The 25,940-nt window shown below is 38.6% G+C and overlaps 2 protein-coding genes across 6 annotated transcripts in view; one reads left to right on the forward strand and one right to left on the reverse strand.

Annotated features, from left to right (window-relative positions):
* LOC102088480 (unconventional myosin-X-like) overlaps positions 1 to 3,650 on the forward strand; it is a 99,005-nt gene extending 95,355 nt beyond the window's left edge. For all 5 annotated transcript variants that reach the window (XM_065069626.1, XM_065069629.1, XM_065069624.1 and 2 more), the window contains 2 exons: positions 582 to 773; positions 1,340 to 3,650. In XM_065069626.1, coding sequence (XP_064925698.1) covers positions 582 to 773; positions 1,340 to 1,453 — 306 coding nt within the window. In that variant the 3' untranslated portion in view covers positions 1,454 to 3,650. The remainder of the gene's footprint in view (positions 1 to 581; positions 774 to 1,339) is intronic.
* A 6,016-nt stretch (positions 3,651 to 9,666) lies between these two features.
* LY75 (lymphocyte antigen 75) overlaps positions 9,667 to 25,940 on the reverse strand; it is a 48,226-nt gene continuing 31,952 nt past the window's right edge. Inside the window, exons 24-35 of the mRNA XM_065069630.1 lie at positions 25,182 to 25,305; positions 22,953 to 23,185; positions 20,962 to 21,130; positions 19,597 to 19,758; positions 18,549 to 18,671; positions 17,941 to 18,135; positions 17,364 to 17,584; positions 16,105 to 16,279; positions 15,432 to 15,599; positions 14,082 to 14,204; positions 13,455 to 13,622; positions 9,667 to 12,469 (exon numbers count right to left, since the gene is read on the reverse strand). Coding sequence (XP_064925702.1) covers positions 12,285 to 12,469; positions 13,455 to 13,622; positions 14,082 to 14,204; positions 15,432 to 15,599; positions 16,105 to 16,279; positions 17,364 to 17,584; positions 17,941 to 18,135; positions 18,549 to 18,671; positions 19,597 to 19,758; positions 20,962 to 21,130; positions 22,953 to 23,185; positions 25,182 to 25,305 — 2,046 coding nt within the window. The 3' untranslated portion in view covers positions 9,667 to 12,284. The remainder of the gene's footprint in view (positions 12,470 to 13,454; positions 13,623 to 14,081; positions 14,205 to 15,431; positions 15,600 to 16,104; positions 16,280 to 17,363; positions 17,585 to 17,940; positions 18,136 to 18,548; positions 18,672 to 19,596; positions 19,759 to 20,961; positions 21,131 to 22,952; positions 23,186 to 25,181; positions 25,306 to 25,940) is intronic.

Consider the following 25,940-nt stretch of genomic DNA (forward strand, 5'->3'; position numbering starts at 1 on the left):
AAGCTGGTGTGTCCCAGTACATAAAGGGAGACAACAAATACCATTTCATTAGAAGAGCTATAGAATTTGAGAGACTTTTGTGAATTTAAGAAGGTGGTGGCTAGTGAAAGCTGAAGTAGAATGAAGCTCTATTGTCATTACTGGCAAAAGGTGCAATACTGTTCTGCAGCAGTATGACAGAACCTGCTCAGACAGGGTCCTCTGTGCTTAACCTGCTAGAGCAGGAATCCAGAGTTCCAGTTTTGTCCGTTTTGTGCCATATGAAGTTGCTTGCCCTCACTGTATTATCTGTAAAACAATGAGGGGAATATTGGCTTCCAAAATCAGTTGAAAATCTAATGAGAAGTGTTAGGTATTACAGTTATTTGCTACTCAACTGGTATTTGACTCAGCCACATCATGGTTAAATTTTTGTGACCGGAGTACTTACAAGATCCCTTCTGCAAAGCTTTTTTTTTTCTTATTGGAGCAGAGAGTTGAATTATCTTACAGGAGCCAGAAATGGAGGGCTTTTCCTTGAATCAAAGAGGATTTGATCCTCCACTGCATTTATGCAGAATTTCATGTTTCTGTTTTTGCAGTGCAAGGAGGGTGGATTTCCAAATGATCTTTGGCTTGGAGTCAGCACAGAGAATGTGTCTGTCTACAAACGAGGGGATCCTAAGCCACTAGAAACTTTCCAGTATGAACACATTGTTTTCTTCGGAGCACCACAGCCTAACACCTTCAAAATTACAGTGGATGAGAGAGAAATGTTCTTTGAAACATCCCAGGTATGTGAAAGTACAAGATTTGTATGTGCAGTTGTACTAGCACTTCAATAAAGCTCTGATTTCCATGGTCTAGACATTTTTATATGCAACAACTCCTGCTGACAGGACTGGATAGCCAAGGAAAAAGATGAAGGGAGCTTATGCCTAAAGTGGCATGGTACCTCTTCTTGAATACAGGGACAAACAGAAAAAAATAATGCCGATTAAACAGGGAAGGAGTTGGAATGGTCTTTGAATGCACTGGGAATTTCAAATTTTGGGTGCTCATGAATGTGCTCATTTTTTTAATTTCCTTCCAGCATAGGAATGGGGAGTTCACAAACACAAAAAGTTTAATAGTAGCATTAAAGTTTTTCCCTTCATCTACAAGCCTTTTAAATGTCACTACCACCAAGCACAAATTTGACAAACATTTCTTGCCTTGCTGTCATGTTCACATTTAGTATTACATGCAAAACCTATAGTGCTATGACTTCGTACAAGAGGAATCTTTTTCTGCAGAATGTCTGGCATGTCTCAATGGAATTAGGTTTTTAATGTGCATATCCTCTGTGTTCTCTCTCTAGGTGGGCGAGATAATAAAGATCATGAAAGCATACATCAACATGATTGTGAAGAAACGCTGCAGCGTCAAATCAGCCACCAGTGTGGACAGTCATGCCAACATCTGGACTAGGTGATACGAATGAACTGCCGTGAGAGTGGCAGTTGTTTAATGATGGGTGTTTGCAACTTGCCAGCACAAGTGTAGCAAAGATCTTTTTTAAGAACTCCACTTGACTGACTACTGTGTTTAAAAACTGAAGTGACATCTACAGTACCGTAGGATTTGCACCTCTGCCCAAAGACATTAAACAGCAACAATTGTTGTTAAATATTAATGACCCAAAACTTGTTTTCCTCTTGCTTGTTTGATGAACAGTGTACCTTAAAGAAGCAAAGTCAGAAGCCTCCTCCTCCTCCTGCCTGTCGTCTCTGCTGCTTTCACCATTAACTGTCATACTGGCAGAAAAATTCACAAGCATCATTTCTGTACTACAGGAGGCAGACTTAAGCTTCCTTATGAATTCCAACATGCAAACATCTGGGATCATGAGATCACAGGATAGAATATTTGTTTTTTATTTATTTTGCAAAAAACTCTAAAATATAAGTCACCGTGGGTTTTTCTTCAGGTTATACTAATGATCTGATCTGGTTTTAGAAGAAAATGCCTTTGTATAATTGAAGCTAAGTGGCCCAACTAAGAGGTCAAACCCTGCCTGAGGGAGCGTTAAACAAACAGACAAACAAAAACACCCAAGATGAATCTTTACCCTCCAACGGAAGTTCACAGGCACATGACTGTAAAAAGAGGCACTTTAAGTTAAGAGTATTTAGAAATTTAACACAGGAGAAAAATTTTTGAGACTAACATCACTGAAACAGATCATCAAGTGTCATTCTGGGTACATTCCAAGCAGCACCTGTTGCCTAAAAATAAATGACTGCCTTTCCCCTCTACAGCCCAGGAGGGGAGATTGATTTAGTTACATTTCCAGAAGAGTTTTTCTTCACAATCTCCAGGTTTCAGATGGAGGTCAGGATTTTTATGGCAAGTTGCTCTCCTGCTTTCTCTGTGTGGGATTTCAGGATGACTGGGATGCCTGAAATTTAGTTCTAAGTGAATTGTTTCCTATTGAGTGAATAGGTGCCTATATACATTGTTATAGGCAAGATTTTCACTTCCTCTGTACTACTGTAAGCAGATGCCAAACCCTTCATCCCTCTCCAAATTCAAATGGGAGCTGCTCCCATCACTAAATCCCTAGGTCCCCTTCCAGTCCCATCTAGCTCTCTAGTCATCAGTAAAACTTGAAAACAATTCTATTTTGCCAAAATGACTGCTTCTTGGAGGTTTTTTATAGCTACTTGCAATTTGATGAAGCAGATTTTTTTTTTCTTCTCAGCAAAAGATGGCAGTCATCTTCAGTCTCTTGACTTCAGAACTTGATTAAGTTGTTTAAAACAGTATTCAGTACCAGTCACATCACAAATTGGTTGCGTTAGCAACCAGGAAGCCTGGGGACTAGCCATTTTCTATGACCCCTGTCTAGTCTTGGGATCCCAGAATGCAAAGGTCCATTCAGTTTGAACTGAATGAAGCATAAGAGTTGTATGTTATGTTGGCCTCCTTGCATGGTTGTTTAAAATCAGTTGTCTCCAGTTCTGAAGAGGTGGCAGCTAAAGCTTGTTAGCTATGAAACAAATTCCATAGAAAAGAAAACTAGGAGGCAGTATACAACAGGACAACAGGTTCCATTCCAATTAATCATCAAATTGTGCCAAGTCACTAATACTACTGTGTTGCAAAACACTGTAGTTTTGAGGTTGAGAGTACAAGGAAAAACAGTGTACATAATCTGTGCTTTTCTCTCATTCCCACAGCACTGCAGCATGTGCAAACACTCTGGCCACTTGCCACACACCCAGCCTAAGAGGGTAACCACTACTGAATCACACGGTCAACTGAAGTTTTGCCTTAAATAGCTTTACTGAAGGATCCTACAAATACCCCTTTTTGTCACAAAGAATGAAAAGATGAGCAGATCACAGGCAAGGGATTGCAGAGGCAACCTGAGAAGCAACACTCTATATTGGTCCATACACTGACTCGATCTTTTTATGTATCAGAATAGCCTTGATTATCCTAACTCTGCACTGTCTCTGTGTTCTGGTTCTTGGGTTGCTGCAGGCAGCTTGAACCCACTTTGGAATGTAACTCCTGTTACTATTTGTTGTAATTTTGCTCATTTCTATTACAGAATTCCTTCTGCAGTCTTTTTTAATTTGTAACTGGCTTTACAAGATGAAAGTTTAATAAATTATTGGATTGCACAGGCTGTATTCACTCACAGACATTGTCTGCTCATGTTAAGATGTTTACTCAGAGATCTAGCACTCAGAACTTGTAAGTGAAACATATGCATCAACAGCATGAGGCGACACTAGCCCTTCCTCTCAGAAGCAAATTTTGCCTTTGTGGTGATTTATAGAAAATAGTTTACTGCTACAATGGGTAAGGTGTTTCCAGCTTCTGCTGCTCATGCTGGGGCTTCTCCCCACCTTGGTCAGTGGGAGATGTCCCATGCGATTTCAAGGGACTGGTTCTGAGCCTGGTAATGATTCATTCCTTGCTCTGCTTTCACCACAGTAACAAAGCCCCAGTCTGCAGGATCAGCTTCATCTCTTCAGCACCTCCAAAGTCATTAATAACAGAAAATCTCTTCCAACTCAAATTAAGCTGCCAGCTGCACTGCTATTAGAGTAGCATGACCTAGGCATGATGTTCACCTAAGAGCATATGTCACCAAAGTCGTACATCTGGACTGGGGGCAGCTGAGCTGTCAGCAGCACAGACAGACTGTCCTTCAGCAGACAAAAGTTCTTTCAATCCATGCACAAGTATGGAAACCAAGCAGTGATGCATACTCCCCATTAATGTGCTCTCGTATATCCTTTGGGCAGATGCTCTGAGAGCCTTGGGACCCTGTTCCCCAACTGTTCCCAAATTTTCAGTTCCTTCATCCTTATCACTTTGCATAGAATTTCCATGTCTACATTTGCAGCCAGAACTGCCTCCGTTTACTTCAGCAGTTGTTGCTTTTGTTTCCTCACATTCCTTTCTCCGTACTTCCAAAACCATGCTATCTCTGCCTCCTTTCTGCTTAGGAAGCTTGAAGTCACCCACAGAGGTGACTTGTTTGGGAAGAGAAGGGTGTTAAAACTAAACACAGGCTGCTTGTCCTACATGTCTCTCCTGAATAGACCTCATGGGATTAAGCACCTCTCAGTCACATTGCTGTCTGGCATGCCATGTCTCCCCCACTTGTTTCCTGCTGGGCTGCAACTCACTGAAGCTGATTTTTTTTTCTTGGTGGGAAACACAGAGTCCAATCCCAGTCACCATAGATTGAAGCAGGAACTATCTAGCCAGTCTCCACTTGCATAATCTAATACATTACTATTGTAACAACAAACATGCACCACTGTAGGTGGTGCACAAATTCATTCATGACTTTGGTTTAGGTGGTTATTCACTGCAACTGATGGCCGGCTAATGCCATTCTCACACTCCCATTCTAATACTATTGCCCTCTCAGTGTGATGTTCAGTCTCTTCTGGCCTTCACCCCAGGATTTCTCTATTATTTAATTCAAATTTGTATGTTCTAATGTTGATTTTATATGAAACCATTTCATGCCAATGGGTATTAGCATTAGGCTTTGGAAGAGGGTACAATTTATAATTGCCATCTATACAGTAAACATAAAATGGTTTATACACAGAATCAAAGCCCCTGGTAAGTTATATCACAAGCACATGTGTCTAATTATTAAAACAGTTTGACTGTAAACTTCAACTGTTTACTGATTGTTCTAAAACACACATCCTTTCCCTGTGTAAGCTGTACATTCAATCATTACTGTGTACCTTAACTTTAAAAATGACATGCTCCCCTTGGGCATTTAAACAAATAACTCACACATGAATTCCAGCCCTCACTGTAAAATATAAGCTCCTAAATCTGTGGACAGCTAAGTGCTTGTCCACATTTTATACCAGCAATTCCTGATATACATGTTGGCCCCATGCCACTGTCAATGTACAAGTGATTGTCGAGAACTTCATTACAAGTAAAATTCACTTATTTTCACCCACTTCTTAAGAGCTGCTCTTCAAGCACAGCTGCATGCTGGCCAGATTTTAAACCCCAGCACAGAGGACTCCATCTCACAGTGCCCCCATGGCTTAGGCAGCCTGGCCAGCTGCAGAGAACAGCTGGCTGGTGGGCAACCCAGCTCCTTCTCCTAACATTGCACATCTGTGGCCACCCACAGCCCCCAGACGCTGCCCCGCCCAGCACAGTGCTTGTCTCAGGCCTTCCCTGAAATGCTGTGATTGCTCAGAATTACCAACGCAAACACGTGCCCTTCCTGTAAAACCAGGCACCACTGAATCCCGTGCAACTGCTTCTCAAAAAGTGACAGCCCGTCAGTATAAATTGAAGTGGTTCTGTAACAAGTTTAGCACTGGGCACAGTTTTTGCAGCAATACTCCAATAATGGAGCAGATGTATTCATAGGAGCAACTTACCTGTCTTGCCTCTGTGTCCTGCTGCAGCACCAAGCTGAGGAAACTCAGCTGTCCCTGGTTGTGCCTCATCAGGGTGTGCCCCTGGGCAGAGCAGCATTTAAACCAGGAACCTTCTCCTTCCCCCTTCTCCTGGGATGGCTGTGTCCTGGTAAGTCATCCTTGCTGAGCGAAGAGATGCAGAGGAAGGCCTGTGCTCCAGCATGCAGAAGCAGAGCTGTTCCTGTAAGGTGAGACTGGTGTGGGGTATAAAGGTGCTGAGTTTGTGTGGTAGGAGAAGCCCTGGTTGCAGGAGGAGGGGTGGAATGCAGCGGGACCCCTGAGGCTGGAACAGGGGAGTGTTGGCTGCTGCCTGCAATAAACTCCTCCTTGTCACGTTGTGGGTGCTTGGGCTGGGGTGCAGAGCTGCTCTCTCCCTGCCTGCTGGAGGTTTGCTGCTTGTAGAGGAGGGGGACAGACCCAGCTGCGCAAGGGCTGTGCTGTTGTTCTGCCTGTCCATGCTGCTGCTCCTATGCCATGCAGGGGTTGCTGGCAGCACTCAGCCCCTGCCTTTCGTGGCTCTGCTCAGCTGCTGCTCTTCAGCAAGTGGTGCTTTGTGGTCTCTTTTCCCAGCAGCTTGCACTGGTGTAAGGCTACCTTGTTTGGTTCTCATGTCCATGATGGCATGTTCAGCATCTGGGGGCTTATTTATCAGTGCTGCTAAGGTAGTGTGAGACAGAACAGGTGAAAAGCACAACAGTGGCCACCAGAGGCAATACAAGATGAAAATTTCAGGAATGCCCCAGCTCTATCCCTCCAAGTAGCTCATGACCCAAGCCCTGGGTAAATGTGCCTTCCTATTATCCTATCCTTCCTATTATCCTATCCTTCCTATTATCCTATCCTTCCTATTATCCTATCCTTCCTATTATCCTATCCTTCCTATTATCCTATCCTTCCTATTATCCTATCCTTCCTATTATCCTATCCTTCCTATTATCCTATCCTTCCTATTATCCTATCCTTCCTATTATCCTATCCTTCCTATTATCCTATCCTTCCTATTATCCTATCCTTCCTATTATCCTATCCTTCCTATTATCCTATCCTTCCTATTATCCTATCCTTCCTATTATCCTATCCTTCCTATTATCCTATCCTTCCTATTATCCTATCCTTCCTATTATCCTATCCTTCCTATTATCCTATCCTTCCTATTATCCTATCCTTCCTATTATCCTATCCTTCCTATTATCCTATCCTTCCTATTATCCTATCCTTCCTATTATCCTATCCTTCCTATTATCCTATCCTTCCTATTATCCTATCCTTCCTATTATCCTATCCTTCCTATTATCCTATCCTTCCTATTATCCTATCCTTCCTATTATCCTATCCTTCCTATTATCCACATACAGGTATTATTCACTCTCACTTGACATAAGATGCTCTTTAAACACCCAGATCATGCTTAAGAAAATGAAGACATTTTAATGAAACAGAAAGCAGTTTGGTTGCCAATGGGGATGACATTCAATCATGCACATTCGTGAAATCATCTCAACCAACTACTTTGTAAGTTTAATTTGAATATGCATATAAGGCTTGCTAGGTTTTACACAGTATCAACACCAAATTTTTGTATAATTATCTGTTCTGTATCATCTGTTAAAAGGGAACTATGACATATGACATTTGAAAAGAGAAGTTTAATAGAAAGCAGTAGTACTCTTAATATCAATATGAGTGCCCTGAGATATGCATACAGAAAAACATCTTTGTTCTCACAAAAAAAAATGTGCTCGTAAAGGGCCAGCATAATGAAGAAAGCACAGTTTGCCATAAGTATTTTGTATAACTGAAATTCCACTTTCTCAAAAGCCACCATGGAGTGAATTATTCTATTTATGCTGAAAAGAAGCAAAGCTAACAAACTGCTGTGTTCTGTTTATAATTACAGTCTCTTCTGCATTAGTAAATAGAAATCCAAAAGGACTTAACAGTCTGTGCTGCATTACTGTGTAATCACAATAAAAACCTTATTTAGTATCCTCCCCTACCTGCCCAAATCTGTTAAAAATCAGTTACTGGCAGATACTACAATAGAGTGCAGAGGAGTTTTCAATGTGAACATATCATAAAGAAATAAAAACAAGATAGCAGCATTTTAAAATGGCATTTATGCTATGCACTCTTTGCAAGTTAATTTGCTCTCAACAGAAAATTACCTTTTTTAGTGCTTTGTCAACTCACATCTTAACACTCTTCAGAAGTAAATGGGAAAGGTCCATTAGAGCAACAATTGAATTTTTCTCTCCAGTAGCTAATCTCCTGTTTTTCCTAAAATTAGTTCTTTAATATTGCTCATAGTTCTTGCTCTAAAACCGTGCAAAGTCTGTTTAATTTGGTCAATAAGAACTTTATGTACTTCTTGACGACAGAATGAATTTGACTCACTCTTATGAGCCCGGGTGTTATATATCGCACTGTGCTCCATACACACAACAGTGGATGCATAAATGGCCCAAATGGTAATTTTTGTCTCTCAGCAACAAAAATTCTAGTGTTTGGTCTTCGTTTATTTGTATCCACACAAAAAAAAGCCACTGATGGGCTATGCAATTTACTCCTTCCTTTCAAAAACATTTAGATGTGTAACATATGTCCAGAGCAACAAGCAGATGGTGCGTTTGATTTAAAGAAAGAGGAAAAAATGATAAATACAACAAATGCATCAGGCCCAAACAGTGCTCATGCATAAGCACTTGTGGTTGATTTCTATGTAAATTAAGTTACTGATGCAGAAACAGTTTTAAAATAAAAATGCTGGCTGACCTAGTGGCAGATGAGGATTAACCTTTTGTGACAGTCTGCAAAGACCAGGCAAAATTCAGGAAGAACCAAAACCCAAACCAAAACTCACCCTGAGAAGGGCTCATTCCCACAGGAATTCCCCTAACAAGAGGGAGGCCAATGAGACAGAGTTTCACAAGTCAAGCTGTAAGTGTGGGCAAAACCCTTGTGCATTTACCTGAAGTTGGACAGGTTTTGTCTGGAGCTATTGGAGTCCAGCAGACTGTGCCGTGAGATGAGGGCATTGTAGGATGTCTTCCCACCTCTGTTGCTCTGGGACGTGGGAAAAGCACTTCATTTCTGTGCTTCTGTTTCCCTGATCATCTTCAGTTTCCAAATTAATGTTTTTGAAGCAGATGACCTTGTTTGTAGTCTTGCACAACAGGATGTTTCTCCCAGCAAGCCATTAGTGTAGCTAATAATAATGCTGCCCTTTGAGCAGCCACCACAGATTTTGGAGATCTGGAATTCAGAGTTCAGATGATACTTGAATACATTTCATGCTTTAATTGCAAATGTTACATGGCTGAAAAGTGAGGAGTTGTTATGTTGGGAGCCCTTGAAAACTGCTTTGGAGTGAAGATCAGCCACAAGGTGCTAATGAATTACACCTTGATTAAAAAGAAAAAAAAAAAAAAGCACAGAGTTCCCTTTCTGTGCAAACCCCAAATCAGCTTGATAACAGGTATAACCATGTTCCATGATAAAGTGTGTGTTCAACTGCAGAAAGTTAGTTACTGGCATTCTTTTTAAATACATCAAAGATTTTTATTACCTCTAAAGATTTCTTGTTGTGGTAGCACTTAGTTATCTGCTTTAATTGTGACCACAGCCCCTGTGCTATGTGCTTTTTTTACCTAGTGATTAAATGACCTGTACCTCAGCTGTGATAACTGCTTCCACAGAAATAAAATCACAGTGGAAGCAGTTTAGTGTTTTATTTAATTTTATTCTTTCAATGAAATACTGCTAAATAATCTATGTATTTCAAATAAAGTGGGTTATTCACCTGCACTGAGGCAGTTGTGCTTACTCCAATAAGAATCACCAGCAATAAGACAACCTGGGTATGATGAAACAAACATGACAAATAGGGTCTTAAAATTATTTACATCATTCATAAGAATAAAATATACATTTTTTTTAAATATAAAAAGCATATACTTGTGTCTTGGAGAGTTAGGATTTTACTACTAATTTCCATTTTTCATTCCAGATTCACACCTAAAAATGCTCAAAGTATAAACATCTATAAAACTAGTAAATCTCAAAGCATAAGAATTTGTAAATAATTTCCCCCGCTTGTTGTTAGAAAAGGACAATAAGGAACACTTTTTTTTAAAGTCTGTTAAATTAGGAGGCATTTGGCAAAGCACTTAGGCATATAAACTAAACCAGAAGATGACAGAAACCAGGCTTGGTGACATGTCAAACACTTCTCATGCCAAGGTAAGTTTAAGAAGCAGGATGAGGGTTATTTTCATTACATAGTAACTAGCATCATCATAACTATGTTTTCTACAAGTTGCCCCAAGAAAGGAAATGTGCAGAACTGTGCCCACAGAACCAAATAAACACCAGAAGTGCTCACTGCTTTGCTCAGCAAACTAACTCAATGGTTAATTTACTGTGTCCCTTCAGGCTACTGTTTTAATGGCCTCTAAAGCGCTATCTACAAGAAATTCTCTATTTCTCAATACAAATGATAAACACTTGCTTATCAAAATAGTGCAAACAGGAACAAAGAAAAGTGCTGTCAATGTAAGTAAACTGCAGTGGGGAAAAAGGTGGTTGAACATCACAACCTCACACTGTTGCTTCAGAGAAATCAGTAGTACTTTTCTCAGCATCTCAGACTAAATGTATTTTGTTTTACTACGTACCACCATTACATGAGGAATGGATGTGGTCTTTTAAATATCCTCCTTCATAAAGGCAAATGTGCCTGTTCTTTGTACTGTGCATTAAAGCAGTCTAAAGACTTTTTTTCAAAATGTTAATTGATCACATCATTGGAGTAATTAATATATACAATTCTGTCTTCCCTTTTTCCCTTTATAACTTGCTTTCTTTGGAGTGCATAGAAAAGACCACAGTGACACATCACATACAAAAATCAAGTTTAAATTTTATGCAAAATACTCAAGTATTTTTAGCATTTATGTACACAAGATTATTTAACATACATTCTTTCTCACTCTTTTCTTAGGTATATCTTTGTCTTGTTTCTTGGACAGATGACATATTTCACCTATAAAGTTGGGCATTTAACCCTTGTATAAATAAGAGTAGTAGGGGAAGTAAAGGTCAGGAGGATCTCATTACAGAAGAATACTGTCGCTGCAACACTCCTGTCCCTGGGTATCACAGTGTGACAGACCATGTGTTTTGATCTAGGAGAAAATCACTTGGGTCTAATTTCAGGGCAGTTTGAAAGCATAAGACAGAACGTGGTACATATTTCTCTAAATACTACTCTAACTGCAGGTTTCTAATATTTAATTAATGGTTATGTCCAGATACTGATTTTCATCGTAAACATTCCTGCTACTTGTGCTTTCAAAACTTTGTGAAAGCAGCTGTGAAAAGAAACTGAACCATTTACCACTTTTATAGGGCTCAGGCTTTTAATATATGTGGAGTTCTGCTTGTGTTTGCAGTTAGCCCTTAATGGGTATTTTTGTTAGTCTCACTACTACCTCCAGGGGATAAGAGTAGCGATCTATCAGCTTGCCACCATTTCAGGCTTCAAATATTCTATGTTTATTTAATTTACTCCTAGCTGGTATGGCTATAATGCAGGGTATTCCCCATAACTCTCTGATCAAAAGGTACATTCTGCATTCTAAGGAATGAGGAATTCTTCTCTCACCACTACAACATCATTTTTTGGTGTGATTTTTGGCAGGGGGCGGTAGGGGAGAAATCACAATATGATCTTCTTCCACTATAACAAGAAAATTTAAAATCTAGTTGGATGGGAATTCTTACTTGTCTGGTAATTCCCTTCTCCCCTGCTATATCAAAAGTTATAACTACATATTGTAAAAGTTGCTACACAAAGACAGTTTGTCTCCCATTTCCCATCTTTGTGTTAGCTTCTACAGGATAACCCAATGCTACCAGCAGAGCCCTTGAAAACTGTAGAATGGTACATAATTTGGCATAAAATTATTGATGGATAATTGTATGAAGTTACAGAATTCATGTAGCAATTTTAAGTGCATTCATTAAAGGCAATGTTGCATGAAGTACTGTTGGCATTAATTATTCCATTAAAAACTCTTTCTGGTAAGAGAAAATACTGTAAATTTTAAAAACCTCCTAGAATTCTAGAAACCATGCACCTTAAATGGTTTAGGCCAAATGTAAATAATTACCATGGACTTGAATAAAAATTGCACTTGTATAAAAGAACAAAACTTAGCCCCCATTAATAGCCTTCTTATTACTTTTCCAAAAAGAAGTAATAAAGCGTCAAGTAGTTCATTCCTTTTGGCTTCACACAGTGAAGTTCATGCTAAATCACCCAGAAGGAACAGTTTCTCAAAAGCTATCTTTTGTGAACACATCATCAGTTTCATCATCATTCAGCCCTCTTTGGTAGCGTACTGAAGAGAAGGCACTCCAGTGAAGACGCTTCTTCTTGAAGAGATACCACACTAATCCAGCAACTAAGACCAAGATAATTAGCAGGGCAAATGCTACAGCCACCCCAGTATGATTAGAACCTGTAACAGAACAAAACACCCAGTTATTCTTTAAGAGTTTTGGTAGGAGTATTTTGTCAAGGGGTTGATGCTTAAGTCATGCTACTACTGCACATGTGTAGCTGAAGTTCAGAGAAACTGCTGCCTTATATTAATAGTCTTCACATCATCAAGTGTGAAGTTATGTTCCCATATGAATCAGCATCTACTGGCTTGTTTTGATAAGTCTGTTAGCTTCCTAATTATATTTAGGGTCGAAACAAACCTATGGAGGTCAAAAAACCTACTAGTAAATGCTGCACTCATTTTGAGGTTTGTATACTCCAGAAATGTAGTGGGTTCTTGGACTCTTTTGGAATGGAATTACACTTCCCTTAGACAGAAAAGATGTTGTTGAGTTTGTCTTTAGCAGCATTAAGTTAAATCTATCCCTGCATTTCCACTTTAGTGAAAATGTATACAATATCAGGAAGATTCCATTGCTTCTAGGGAACTTGCTTGCTCAATGCTCCAGTAACCACTTTCTTTCCTATACAGAGCAGAGTATGAGGAAGTAACGTGAGGCCTGAGTTCTTCTGGAGCTGCAGGGCAACGTTTTCAGAAGCGTCCTCAAGATTGAAAAAGAGTCTGCAGTACCTGCTTAGTGGCATCTTCTACAAGCTGAAGTATTTCTCTTCCTACCTACAGACTCACCCATGGCAGATACCCTGTGGTAAGAAGCAATAGCAACTACTCTGTGCTATCTTTTAAGTGGAAATTTCAGTTCTCTCCCTTACCCTTTAAATGGTTAGTGGAAGCCAGGAGAAGTACATTCCCAGAGAATTTGTCCCTGAATGCAATTTCATGGCAAAACAGCAACACAAGCCTCTTGCTTAGACAGAGATACCAACAGGCTCTTTTCTGAATTACACTTTCATTATTTTAACACAGACTTTCCCCATCAAAAAAAAGAAAATCCTGAATATAGTCACTACAAAACTGTCTGCTAAAATCAGTGTTTCCATACCTAAAGGAGCTTTACAAACCACTCTGCTTTGACTACGACTGCAGTCAACTTGGGACCATGTGCCAGTTGTGGACAGGATAACACTGCATTTTTCATTGACTTCTGCAGTTTTATTTTCCCAGTTGACGTAATCAACTGATGAGCCATCAAGCCAGTTCAGGGACTGATCTGTTGGGGAAAAAAATATTCTTTAGTTTAGATGACCAAAACATGCTATAATGCTACACAATGTCATTGACAATTTATTGATTTCTTTAAGTTGCTAAAAGAAACAGGGCATTTAATATCTGTCCCATATATTAAATGGGATAAATACGAACATCACTTTTCACCACACCTCCAGATCTCTAGCGTTTGATGCATTTGCTGCTTAACCATTAGGAACCAATGACAGTGTTGGGGAAAATGAGTTTCAGTGACTCCTGATTATTTGAAGTGTGCAACAGGAAGAGGCTTAAGGTACAGTGAAGTCCAAAGGGCTTTATCATGCTAAATGAGGGATTCCAACCTCAGGCAAGAGTTACAACAGGCTTTCAACACTACAAAACTCTATTCTCATTTGAGGATTTATGCATTTTTATTTACCCCATGAAATACTCATGCTTATACATAGTTGCCACTTCTTACCCTTAGAGCCCTGAGCAAGACCAAGCCATACGTTCTTGGTGATGAGATCATTTTCCTTTATGTGTGTGCTCACAAATGCATTTTCTTCAGCATCCACTATTGTCAGAAGGGTTGCTGAAGGACCTAAAGGGAAGAGGAAACTGGTCAGAAATGCAATTTCAGAGATTTTTCGTTGTGCTTGTACATTGAGTTTTCTGTGGGAACAATTACTACGGGAAAAGATTTGCTGATCTGGGCTTGTAAAATCAGCTTGAAGTAATGTACAGAATAAAGGCATATCCTCCCATTCCTTAAAATACAGCATATTATACAAGACTGGTTCAGATGAATGGTTATCCAAGCAGGCCATAAAATGGGAGTAAACTTACTGCAGCTGTGGACTACATACATGGAAGATATTAAAAGGTATGCCACATTCAGAATTGCTAGTCTTGTCCAAGTAATAAGCCATTTTCAAAAATACAGTTGAACAAAAGCTCATCATTTGAGAAGTCAAGCTAATTTTTAACTCAATCCCTCATTATGCCTCAGGTTTTTATATACAGTGTTACAGGAATTAAGGAATAAGAGGGAGGAAAGGGTATACTGGAGAGAGGCTCAGAATGTACCCTTTCTTTACAAGTATAGGCAAATATAAGCCAGAAACTTAATTTAGAGGGAGGACTCAACAGAAAACTGCATCCAGGACTGGGACTCCTTGCACCTCTTCTTTTTCATCCTGCATAGCAAGTTCAACTTCACATTATAAGATAAAATAATGGTATGACATTCACTCACTTCTAAGCTAAAAAGGTGATAACCATTCTGTACTTGAGACTGCTTAACATCATCTTCTGCAATACAATTCCCCACATAGCTAATCAAAGAAGAGAGAAAATCCTTTGACATAAAATTAATTTTGAGTGATACTTTCTGCCTTAATAATACTTATAAAATACATGCTTTGAACCATTTGATAGGTTAGCAAGCTCCCTATTAGGAAGCTAATGCAAGGATATAATAAGAAACCACTGCTAACAGCACTAACTTTATCATAAACAAATTGTATGCAAATAAAATGGTTTCCTCCAAACTGTAAGCCTTACATTTTGGAATCCTCTATCAATAGCTATTTGTATTTTACTTGCACATATCTGTGTGCCAAGCCATCTGTCAGCACATTGCAGTGTTTTATCAAGAACCATTATCAGATGTTCAAAGACAAATCTTGCTATTATTTTTCCTAAACTAAAGAAGGATAAAAGAAAAGCTGAAGTATAACCTGTGTACATTTTTTGGTTGTTGGGTTTTATATCTTCTTGAATAGTGGACTAATTACAAGCTGTAATGTGATAAAGAGTCTAAACATACTCAGTTTCTGGCACACTTTTTTAGCTTCTTCCACATTATATACTGAAAAGTTGTAGAATGCCATGTCGAATGCATAACAGTGATCCTTATACTGTAGCCATTGTAGGGAACCACTAATCTGAGGGCATCCAGGGGCTCTGCTCACTTGCTTTGACTGTAATTTTCTCTCTGCAAAGACAAAGAAATGGAGGTTATTTCTGCTGCAGGAGTTTGTGGACAGTCTCTTTGTAGTAACAGGACAGTAAGTATTAACAACCTACCAAGAACCATGATTCAACTAGCTTACATTCCTTCTTCATGTGTCATAGATGAATTTATTTGAAAACGAGCATAAGACAAGACCCAGAGGCTTGGGAACCATTTTTTCTTGCTTTTAGGGGGTTTTGAAGTTTGTATGTGTTCGATAATTATTTTTATTCAGAAAAGATACATACAGTTTGATATTGTATCACAGGTGATCAAAAAGTGACCAGGGTTGTTTAAGATTTTCACCTCTGAAATGGAGAGAACTCATCTCCCTTAAGTATTAAAAAGTGTTTTATTATTCCTGTTAGACAGCTCTTCTTAAAGAGGGAATCGTGTAGTATTTCATCCTTCGTAACTAATTCTGAATACAACATGTAAAGACAGAATACATAAGACAATTACACAAAACATTAAAAACGACACTTACTGTTTGGAGGGCTATAGCAAATGGCACCTTCAGCAACATTTGTACATTTTGTACGGTTCCAAGATCCTTTAGTATCCAACAGAACACAGTTCTCAGTAGTATTCGAGTTTTCTAATTCCCAAGGGTAGTAGTCAAAGTCGCTTCCATCTGACCATTCAAAATTAGCTTTACTTCCCTAGTTAAAGAAAACACCCACAACTTCTAAAGCACAGCACACGGTCATGGTTTAAATCTTGTCAGTCGTAAGTCATATAGCAATATTTATGCCTTGTAAAGTGATAAATTAAAGTGCAGGTGGCTCATTTTCTAAATCCATACTAAATAAATGTACAACACAGTTTGCATTTTCCAATCAATTCTTAACACCGAAATCCTGATGATTTGTGGTAACTGAGAAAGTGCAGCATGTTTGTAAATTTAAACCTGCAACACACTTTGGAATATTTTACTTAATTTCATCCTGCTGTTTCATTTAAACAGTCTGTCTTCCTTGCTATGAACATTATTAGATACATTGCAAACTGCTAAACTGTGGAGATAGCCTCAGTAAGTAAAGCTGGGCAGCTTGGGAATGGTTTGGAGTACTACCTCCTACTTCAGATAACACTGCAAGAAACCCAGTACAATGAAGGGTCAGTTGTGAGAAGCGGAGGAACACCCATCTGGACCAAAGGATGGGCAGAGGTAGAAAAGGTACATGTAGAAATGACACCCTTCTGCAGAGGGGTATTCCTGCCAATTAACCATGGTGACCAATATGGTGCGGGGAGGAGGGTCACGGCCACAGGCTTTTGGCTCCAAGGTTAAGCAGACAGAGGAAGATCTGCAGCTGCCCCTTGCTATGCCTCCTGGGAGGAGGGATGTAGGACTTGCTGGAGGGCCAGTCCTGACCTGGACTAACCAGGCTTCATACAACATTGTCTGACTGTATGTGCTAACAGAAACATCCTACAGCAGGTCATAAAATCTGGAGCCTCTAAAGGTAGTGTTGCCAATTGTGCTTCCTTGTGCTGCAAAGAACAATGTGGGACCATTGTATTATATTAAAATGTCGATGACTTGGAAAAATCTCAGCATGGCTACATAAAATAAAGTTTCATATACTTTACCTACTTTTTCAAGCCTGTGTAACATATTAATTTACTGCACAGAATACAGATTCCAAGAAACTGGATAGAAGCATCAGAAAATAATTCATATCCTGTGCCGAAAATTATTGACAAGCTCTGTTACTGACACCACCAACAGTATATACTTACATCATGAATTGACAACCCCAGCCAGAGAGGATAGCCATCCTGCTTGACAATATCTTCTAGAAATAACTGTTGGGATTCACTGTGTACACTTGCTAAATCACTCTCATTTTGTTTGCATTCTCTCAATGCCTCATACCACGTTAACTTTTTCTGAAGGATCCTGTATGTCCTGTTTCCATGTGGAATAAACTCAGGCAATGGAGGCTTGTGCTGTTGGGGTCCTAGTTAAAAGAATAAGACAACAATTTCTGTGCACTTCATTCATGTTACTAGGAACAGAGAGAAAGCACTAAAATCCATCTATTGCAATGTAACTCAAGCATTAGAGCGTCCAGCCATTTACGTCAAGTTATCTTTTGTTACTGGAAGCAGCTGATGGAGTACAGCAAACACATTCCTCCTGATCAGAATATTACAGCTGTGATGCACACACTGACCATGTAACCCCAGAAGCCCATGACAGTTGTGCCATATGTTTCAGCTTTATATAACAGGTACTGCAGAACTAGGACTTAAATTATCACCTTCATGCAACATTACACATAAATCTTCTCTTAATAGATAAATCATAAATCACCTCTTTCGATTTTACAGGCGAGAATACTGTACACGTTATAGTGATGAGCATGCCAGCTTTCAGAATAATTATAAATATCCCAAAAACCATCAAGATTTACACCAGCAAAAAAACTGTTCCTCTTTACGTTAGGTCTTCCCAGCCTCCAGTTATTGTAAGTCAGGTGAGTTTCATCATACCACTTGAGAACTTTATCTGTGGAAAACATTGTGTATTTATTAAAATATTGGTATTACATCTACAAATACCATTTAATGTTGAATATACTAATGACATTAACAGATATTCACTTTGAAAAAATGCAGTGATACTCTAAGTTACTGTAAATCACTTCCACATAAAATGCATGATTCATCCAGACTCTTTTAAGTCCTGCTTTCCAAGGAAATCAAATCTAGGCTAAACAGAACATACTGGATCTAATTATCACTCAGACAGAAACCATGTCTTGTTATTTTCTTCTAGAAGATAAACACAAATATAAAGCATTATAGGTTTGCAATCAGTTTGACTTTACTTGTATACTGAAAGATGCAAGAAACATGCACTCAATTCTGCAATCTTTGCCTCTAATCCAATTATTAAAGAAAAAAAAACTTAAATCTTACCACTATCATCATAAATCACACCCAGCCAGACCCACATAGCCAGACCACTGAATGAACGAAGCTGCTCAGTAACAAAGTTATTCTCTTCTTCATCTCGAACACTCAGTACAAATGCATCTGGATCTGTTGAAATTTTTTTAAAAATTACTTTCTTACAAATTCACCTTTTAGTTACAAAATAAATTAAATATTTTTTGCTGTCATTGTTAATAATTATCACAGATAGGCCCAGTATGTGTAAAAGCCAGACCTTTATAGAATAATAACTAAATGAACAGTGGAAAAACAATTTTCAAACGTTTTGTAGATAAGGGAAAGACACCAGCTCCAGAGATATTTGTGGGTCCTACTTGTCACTACAAGTTGTATATTGTGAAAATTTTCTGCTTAGAACATAAAAATATTGGCAATCTTTCATTATTTTCTAGAACTGCCTAGTACAGTAACAATTAAGAAAAAGACTGAATTGAAATCAGTTCATGAGAAATAAAAACATTTTCTGGAAAGATGCAAGTCTGAAGCGTTACACACAATGGTTTCATATTAAAGAGAAGCTGTTCCTAAGCTTACACTTTGCTCAGGATGGGCAGGGAAAGCCCACCTGCTTTTCTGAATTGGACTATTCTCAGTCTGTTACTTTGTTCCATACAGCAAGGAGGTAAAAAAACCATGAAGTAAATGTGACTGTAAAGCCAGAATGCTGCCAAGGGAATGACAATTACCTGAGCTATTTAAAATTTGCATATTATAAAGAGAAGCAAAACCAAACAAAACCAACCAACAAACAGACCTAACAAACAAAAAACCAAAACCTTCCAATTTTTCAGAGAACTCAGAATTCAGAGCCTCTTCTCCCAAACTCTCCTGCCCTTGCTCTGGCACATTTCATCAGTCGTGCAAGGGCAAACAGCCTTAGGCATTTCCAAATGCTACCACCTTTCTCAACACTCACTGTACTGTCATTGTAAGATAGTGACTCACATCTAAAACCCACCTCCCTCAAGCTGATTTAAGTCCATAAATATCTGTAATATGACAAAGTACTTACTCATTTTCTTGCATAAATGATGAGCTTCCTGAGACTTCAGTTCTCTCCATCTGTTTTTTGTTATCATAAAAGTGTAACAATTGTTTCTAAATGATATCCAGGGTGTATTTTTAATCTTATGTGGGCACTTCACTTGTGTTACTTGTTCTTTTTCAATCTTCTCTAAAAAAAGGAAAGACGACATTCAGAACAGCACTTATTAACGACAACACTTAACCTGACACACCACAAACGAGTTTCAGGTACCACTTAAAAACATGCAAGGCAAATTAAGTGCATCCTCTAAATGAATAATATATTGTTGCTTTCGGATTCCTCACAATGGTGATTTTTTTTTAAGTAACAAAACCAGCAATAAGTATTATTGAAGAATACAGATGCCTACAACTCTTCACAACTGTTATATGGGTTTAAGAATAAAATCCCTACATAAAGGTTCTAAGTGCAGGCCAGTAACTAGAAGCTCCGATTGCCTCTTGTATGAAGGCTGATCACCATAACAAATAAGCTACTTCATAGCTGGCAACACGTCTTTGTTCTGTAGCTTTATCTAATACTTGAGGAGTGAGAAGGACCCTTCCTGCAGTTGCTTATACTGCAAGTGCAAAATAGTGAAGGATGTCATAATACCAAGTATACACTTTACTGTGATTCAGTATGTAGAAAAATGGCTTCACTGTGTCCCCCCATGAAGAAAAAACTACAGCAACAAAACCCCAACAAAAGAAATTATAATAGTCTTACACAGGGAAGAAAGCTGCTATGATCTTTCGGTAAAGTCTTTTTTATTTTTCAAAAAGGTGCCATGCTACTTATTTATGCCCCACAAAAGATGTCCTGCTATACCCCTACTTGTCTTGCAATAATTGGTATATATTTAGAAAGGTTTTGTGAACAACAGATGGCTTTAATTTACACCTTTCAATTCAGTGTCTACCTGCTGTCTACCTTCTCTGTGTAATCATGTACCTCCTCCCTATACAGATTTTCATGTCTGATGGGATTTCAGGAGGTCCCAATATGAAGATGTAAATAGTACAGAGGCAGCTGAATCTTCTTCCACATGCATGTGGGAGAGATTAGTATCCAACAACCTTACAGAAATAGCACCATTACAGATATAGTGCAAAAGCACAATCTGTTGGCAATATGGAGGGTACAGTCTGGCCCAACGCACTTGCACCCAGTTCATTTGTAAGTAACACATGGATTAAGACCAACAGGTCCATGCTCCCCTATTTGAAGCTTGTTTCTTTTTTTCCTGGCATGCCTGTCTGAGGAAATTTAAGTTAAAAAAAGCTGTAAGTTTATGCTTCATAATAAAACAAAATTCAGCTTTCCTAAGTATTATGCTAGGATACATACTTTCTGATGCGTAGCAAATAGCACCTCGATTTTCAGAGGCACAGTCAGAAGTTTTCCAGAAGCCATCAGTATCCAAAACCACACATTCTTCACTTGTTTCTTCATCGTCTTCAGACCAGCGACTGAAACTAACGTGTTTCCCATCCAGCCAGCCATAGTGTTTTCCACCCTAGCATTGCATAAGTGAAAGGGGTGAACTTATGTAGTAAAAACTATTATGTACAGAAAATGACATGATAATATATTTACATTGGCTAGACATGTACAGTCTCTGTGGTGAGAACTGTAAGTGTTCCACTCCCCCCGTGATGTGGTCTGCTGCTGACAACGTAACAACCTTCGTTATTTTAAGTTTTGCAGTTGCAAAAATATGAATTAGCTGAAGTGGATGGCAAATTATCAAATGTTAATGTTTAACTACTATGCTTATGGAGGAAGAGCTGGCAATGAGATGTCCAAATTACACCATTTGTGTCTGCAAATCAGTGGTGGATATAATTATTCGATCTTGGAAAACTGGTAACATCTGAGAGTAAGGCCCAGTCTCAGTTACTCCACACTGCGTTGAAAGTAATCTATTAAATACTTAACTGACTTAATAAATCAGATGCGTTCCTGCCCTGGAGGATGCAGGAGGAATAACCAAAAACCCACATACATTAAGCACACCATCCTTTAAGAATCTTACATTTAAAAGTTTTCTTCAGGAAATCCCCCTGCTGCTTTGTAATTCAATTTATCCTGTATCTTTTTCCTGTGTCTATGATCCCAGCACTGGAGTAACAAGTTCAGTTGACCAGTTTCATTATAATTTCTTTTCATGTAGCTTTTAAATTGTGCCCAAACAATCAAGTGTTGCAACAGTGAAAAGCTAGTGCATGCCTGAGTTGTATGCAGCAAAATGAATCATTTGATCTTCACTTACAGATAAAGATTCAAAAGAAGAGGAAAAATAGGTTGTTCTGGTTTCCCTGTCTTCACTAAGATTAAATGCCTGTTTCCTTTTAAAAATATTCTCCACAAAGTATATACCAAAACTTCTACTTCCCCCCCACCTACTTTGCCTAGAATACTCAGTAGCCCGCTACTGACAGGAAGACCATAACACCATAGATGCTGAGTGAGCACCATCAGCCTTTGTAGGTAAGGAACTTCTCAAATAAATTTTAACCTTTTTCTTGCAATTATTTCAAGACCCATGTGCTTGACATTAAAAAAAATAAACTCTACAAGCATGCCTAAGCCATTTCATTAACAACTGAGAAAGCTCCCAGCCCACAAGAACATCTTCAAGAAGTCTTCTAGCTCATAAAGGCAAAGCAGTACCTCCTGTATGACTCTTCCAATGACAAAACAAGCAGAAGAAAAAAGAAAAACCCACTAACCTGGCATCGACCCAAATTTTACACATGACCAAAAATAAATGGGTCTATCCAAAAGGGAAAAAACCCTGACATTTAAAACATCTTAAACAGAAAAAGGCTCACTGAGAGAGGGAAAAAAAAAGTAACAATAGAGTCTAAGTTAGGTTTCAGAAATGTGTCTCCAGGACTGTTCAATAATTAATTTTGGATCTGATTAACCATTTCTAGTTTTTCCCTTTTAAAACAGATGCTGGGTTGTCTTTCTAGAGTGGTACTGTGAACAGTAGCAATGACATTAAATAGCAACACTCATTACTCATTCATTAACAAAAAAGACAAAAATGATTCAGTGATCTACATTGCTGCTACCTTACAATGTACCCCTTCACCTTATAATCTTTTAAAAGAATTGTCTCAACATCATCAATCTGTCCAGCAGAGTTCAACAGCTACGTAACTTGGAGAGCTGAACATTCAGAAATTTAATCTTGAGACCCTCCAGATGGTTCTAAATGAAAAAGTTACCCCATAAATTCATTTTTCATTGAATCTCTTTATCCCAGTTTCTATTTCGCACAACTCTAAAAACTACCTTAAGCCCAAATCTGAGGGGAAAGTAACACTTACATCTCTGCTGAAGAGTCCAATCCACAGTGGGTGATTATGAAGGGCAGCCTGAACAGCGAGGAAAGCCTGCTGGAACTGATCGGTGATGCTAACCAGCTGCATCTTGTTACTGATGCATTCGGCCATTGCATCATTCCAGGACAAATTCTTCAGAATTACCATGTATTGAACATTTTGATAGCTCAATGTTTCATTAAGGACTTGCTCTGTCTGGTCATCTGCAGTTCCTATACGTAAGAGAGAAATCCAGTTATTAGGTGGTTAAACACTGGAAGACGTTTTAAACTCCAAATTTCTCTGTACCACACAGAAAAACCTGTTTGAATTTCCCCTGGAGAAAAAAAAAAGGCAAAAATATTTTCTTAGACAATACATTATGATGATTACAGTTGAAAGCAAATATCTTTAACACTTTAGATAGAAAATATATAAAAAAAAGAAATATATAAAAATAGATTGGTTGAAAATATCTCTCTCAACTTAGATGCACATGTTTTTATATTTTCTGTTTTCAACTAACTGCTAAATGATGTTAAGAATTCTATTTATTGAATTAAAAACACATTCTATAACTTTAGTTGAATACAAGAATGGGAGAGAGCAACTGCTCTCTGCTGCCATATAGCAACAGCTAAACTTGACTCATTTGTCTCTGTGGAGCCTGTGGATTTATACTTATGCGAATCTAATGGGCCGCAAAACTTGTCTCTGCTGATTTCACAGTGCACAGCAGAGTTCCAGAACTCCTTACTGCCATCCATGGGTACCAGTGGGGATTGATTTTGCCTCCACATGTGCTTAACTAATGGCAGAAAATCCACCTTGCACAGGGAGAGGTATAATTCATTATTGGTTCTCTAAGCACTGAGCATTATCACAGTTAACAGCACCACACCAAAGGCATACAGCTCAGTGATGCACAGCAACTGCAGCTAGGTAAAGATGCAAACCTTCCCATTGGGGGTAAATTACAGCATGCAAACCTGGTAAGCACCCAAATTTTATACACAACCAAAAATAAATGGGTCTATCCAAAAGGGAGAAAAACCCTGACATTTAAAACATCTTTAACAGAAAAAGGCTGAGAGAGGGGGAAAAAAAAAAAAAAAAAAAAAAAATCACTCTAGAAATAACAGGATATAAATGGCTGGTCCATAGGCTGACAGGGTTTTCTAAAATAGAAGACAGAAACATAATATTAATTTGATATTTACATGCAACTTACAGCTTTCAGTAGATCAGAAAAGCAACAAGACTGAAACAGATTGTTTGAAGTAGTTTGTGTCTGCTGCCAAGTGGTTTCACTTAGTAAACACAAAAGAACCTGGGAACCAAGGGTGCCATTACACCTCAAGGGCATCAAACTGGGAACAAGGTAGTACAGAAAGTGTCCATTTCTGACAGAAGTAATTGCTTGATGATTAACGTCTCAGTATGATCTGCAAATCACAATCATGCCAAGATTTCCAAGGAACCTGAATCATCTTTTTCCCTAGGACAAAGCACTCAGTAACCTGGACTCTCTCACAGCTGTCCCTGCAACCTGCTCCCTTCCAACCTGAATTACCCTTAGATGCCCAACACAATAATGATATAGGACCAGAATGTACCAGGACACATCCTCTGGCAGTCCAAAAACCTTTCTCATTACACCTTCTACAGATGTGGCTGGGAAGAAGTGCCAGTATTTTAGTCATTCCAGACTAATAATATATTGATCTACACAGATACACTGTCAACCTACTACTCATAAAAATCCCCTTTTTGAATTTCATGACTACATGTCTTCCATCCAGACTTCTAATTCGGGAACCTGGAATTTCTGAAGTATTTGGCACTGAAATAAAGATTTTTTTTGTGTGTGTTAAATAGGGGCAGGGAGGGAAGACAAAGAAGGAGTCGATTATTCCACTCCTTGATGTACACGACATCTTTACCCAAAGAACACTAAAGCCCCATCTGCTAAAGCATGGTTCCATTGAAACCACACAGTGTCCCTCGGGAAAAGATTCCCTCTGAAAAACAAAAGGCAGAATTCTGAATGACTGACAAAAACTGTCCCAGATCGTCTTCCACACTCCGCTTTTCCAAAATTTACATGCGCAGTCTGTGCAAGAGTCTTGCTCTTCGCGTGCAACAATTTACACGCTTTAAAAGGTCTCCTGGCACACGCATCTGAACTGCAAACTCTGGCTGTAATTTATTTTGAGTCTTCATACTTGCCTGTAGGCCGCTGGCATATACCCAAGAAGTGCCTGTCAGCACAAGCAGTGAAATTCCATGTTCCAACATACTGTGATTTGGGATCATTGAGGAGTACACCGCACTGATTGTTAAATTCTTCATCAAAGAGCTGAAAACCAGAAATATGCTTATCAGACTCAAATAAGGCATAAACATACTTGTGTAGAGAAGGAGAAGTAAAATGAGGCCAGGAGAACCTGAGCTGTCTGAACTTGTTTAAGAAGTTTCAAAGGAGTGGTGCAACAGCTTACCCATTATACAAACACTACCAGGTGTCCAGACTAAAAAAGAATTCACAAGATAAATACAGGGGAGAATATTAAATGAAATTATTTAATGCTTAAAATAAATCTTGTTTGTGGGTGTGATTTGATTACATTTATTATGCTCTCACCTTGGGTAGAGCAGTGAGCAAAATACCAATACACAGTGGTTTACAGATACATTCTAAGTGTAACTGAATCAAGTATTATTGATGACATCTTTTTGATGACTGCTTTCATGTAGTCTTTAAATTGCAAATAAAAGTTTCATAAGAGCTGTTAAACAGTTGTTTCAGCTTTTTTATTTCATCCTTTGGTGTTTCATAGCTCAGTTCAGATGTTATCATCCAAAAAAAGGTAACGAGAACTCCATTACTGTCAGTCACCTTGTTTGACACTTAAAAAACTGGGGGATTTGATCTGCTACATATTTTTTGACTTTTTTTTTTTTTTTTTAAATACAGGCAATATTCCAAAGTTA

Source organism: Columba livia, chromosome 7, assembly GCF_036013475.1.
Source record: "Columba livia isolate bColLiv1 breed racing homer chromosome 7, bColLiv1.pat.W.v2, whole genome shotgun sequence".
NCBI classification, from domain to species: Eukaryota; Metazoa; Chordata; class Aves; order Columbiformes; family Columbidae; genus Columba; species Columba livia.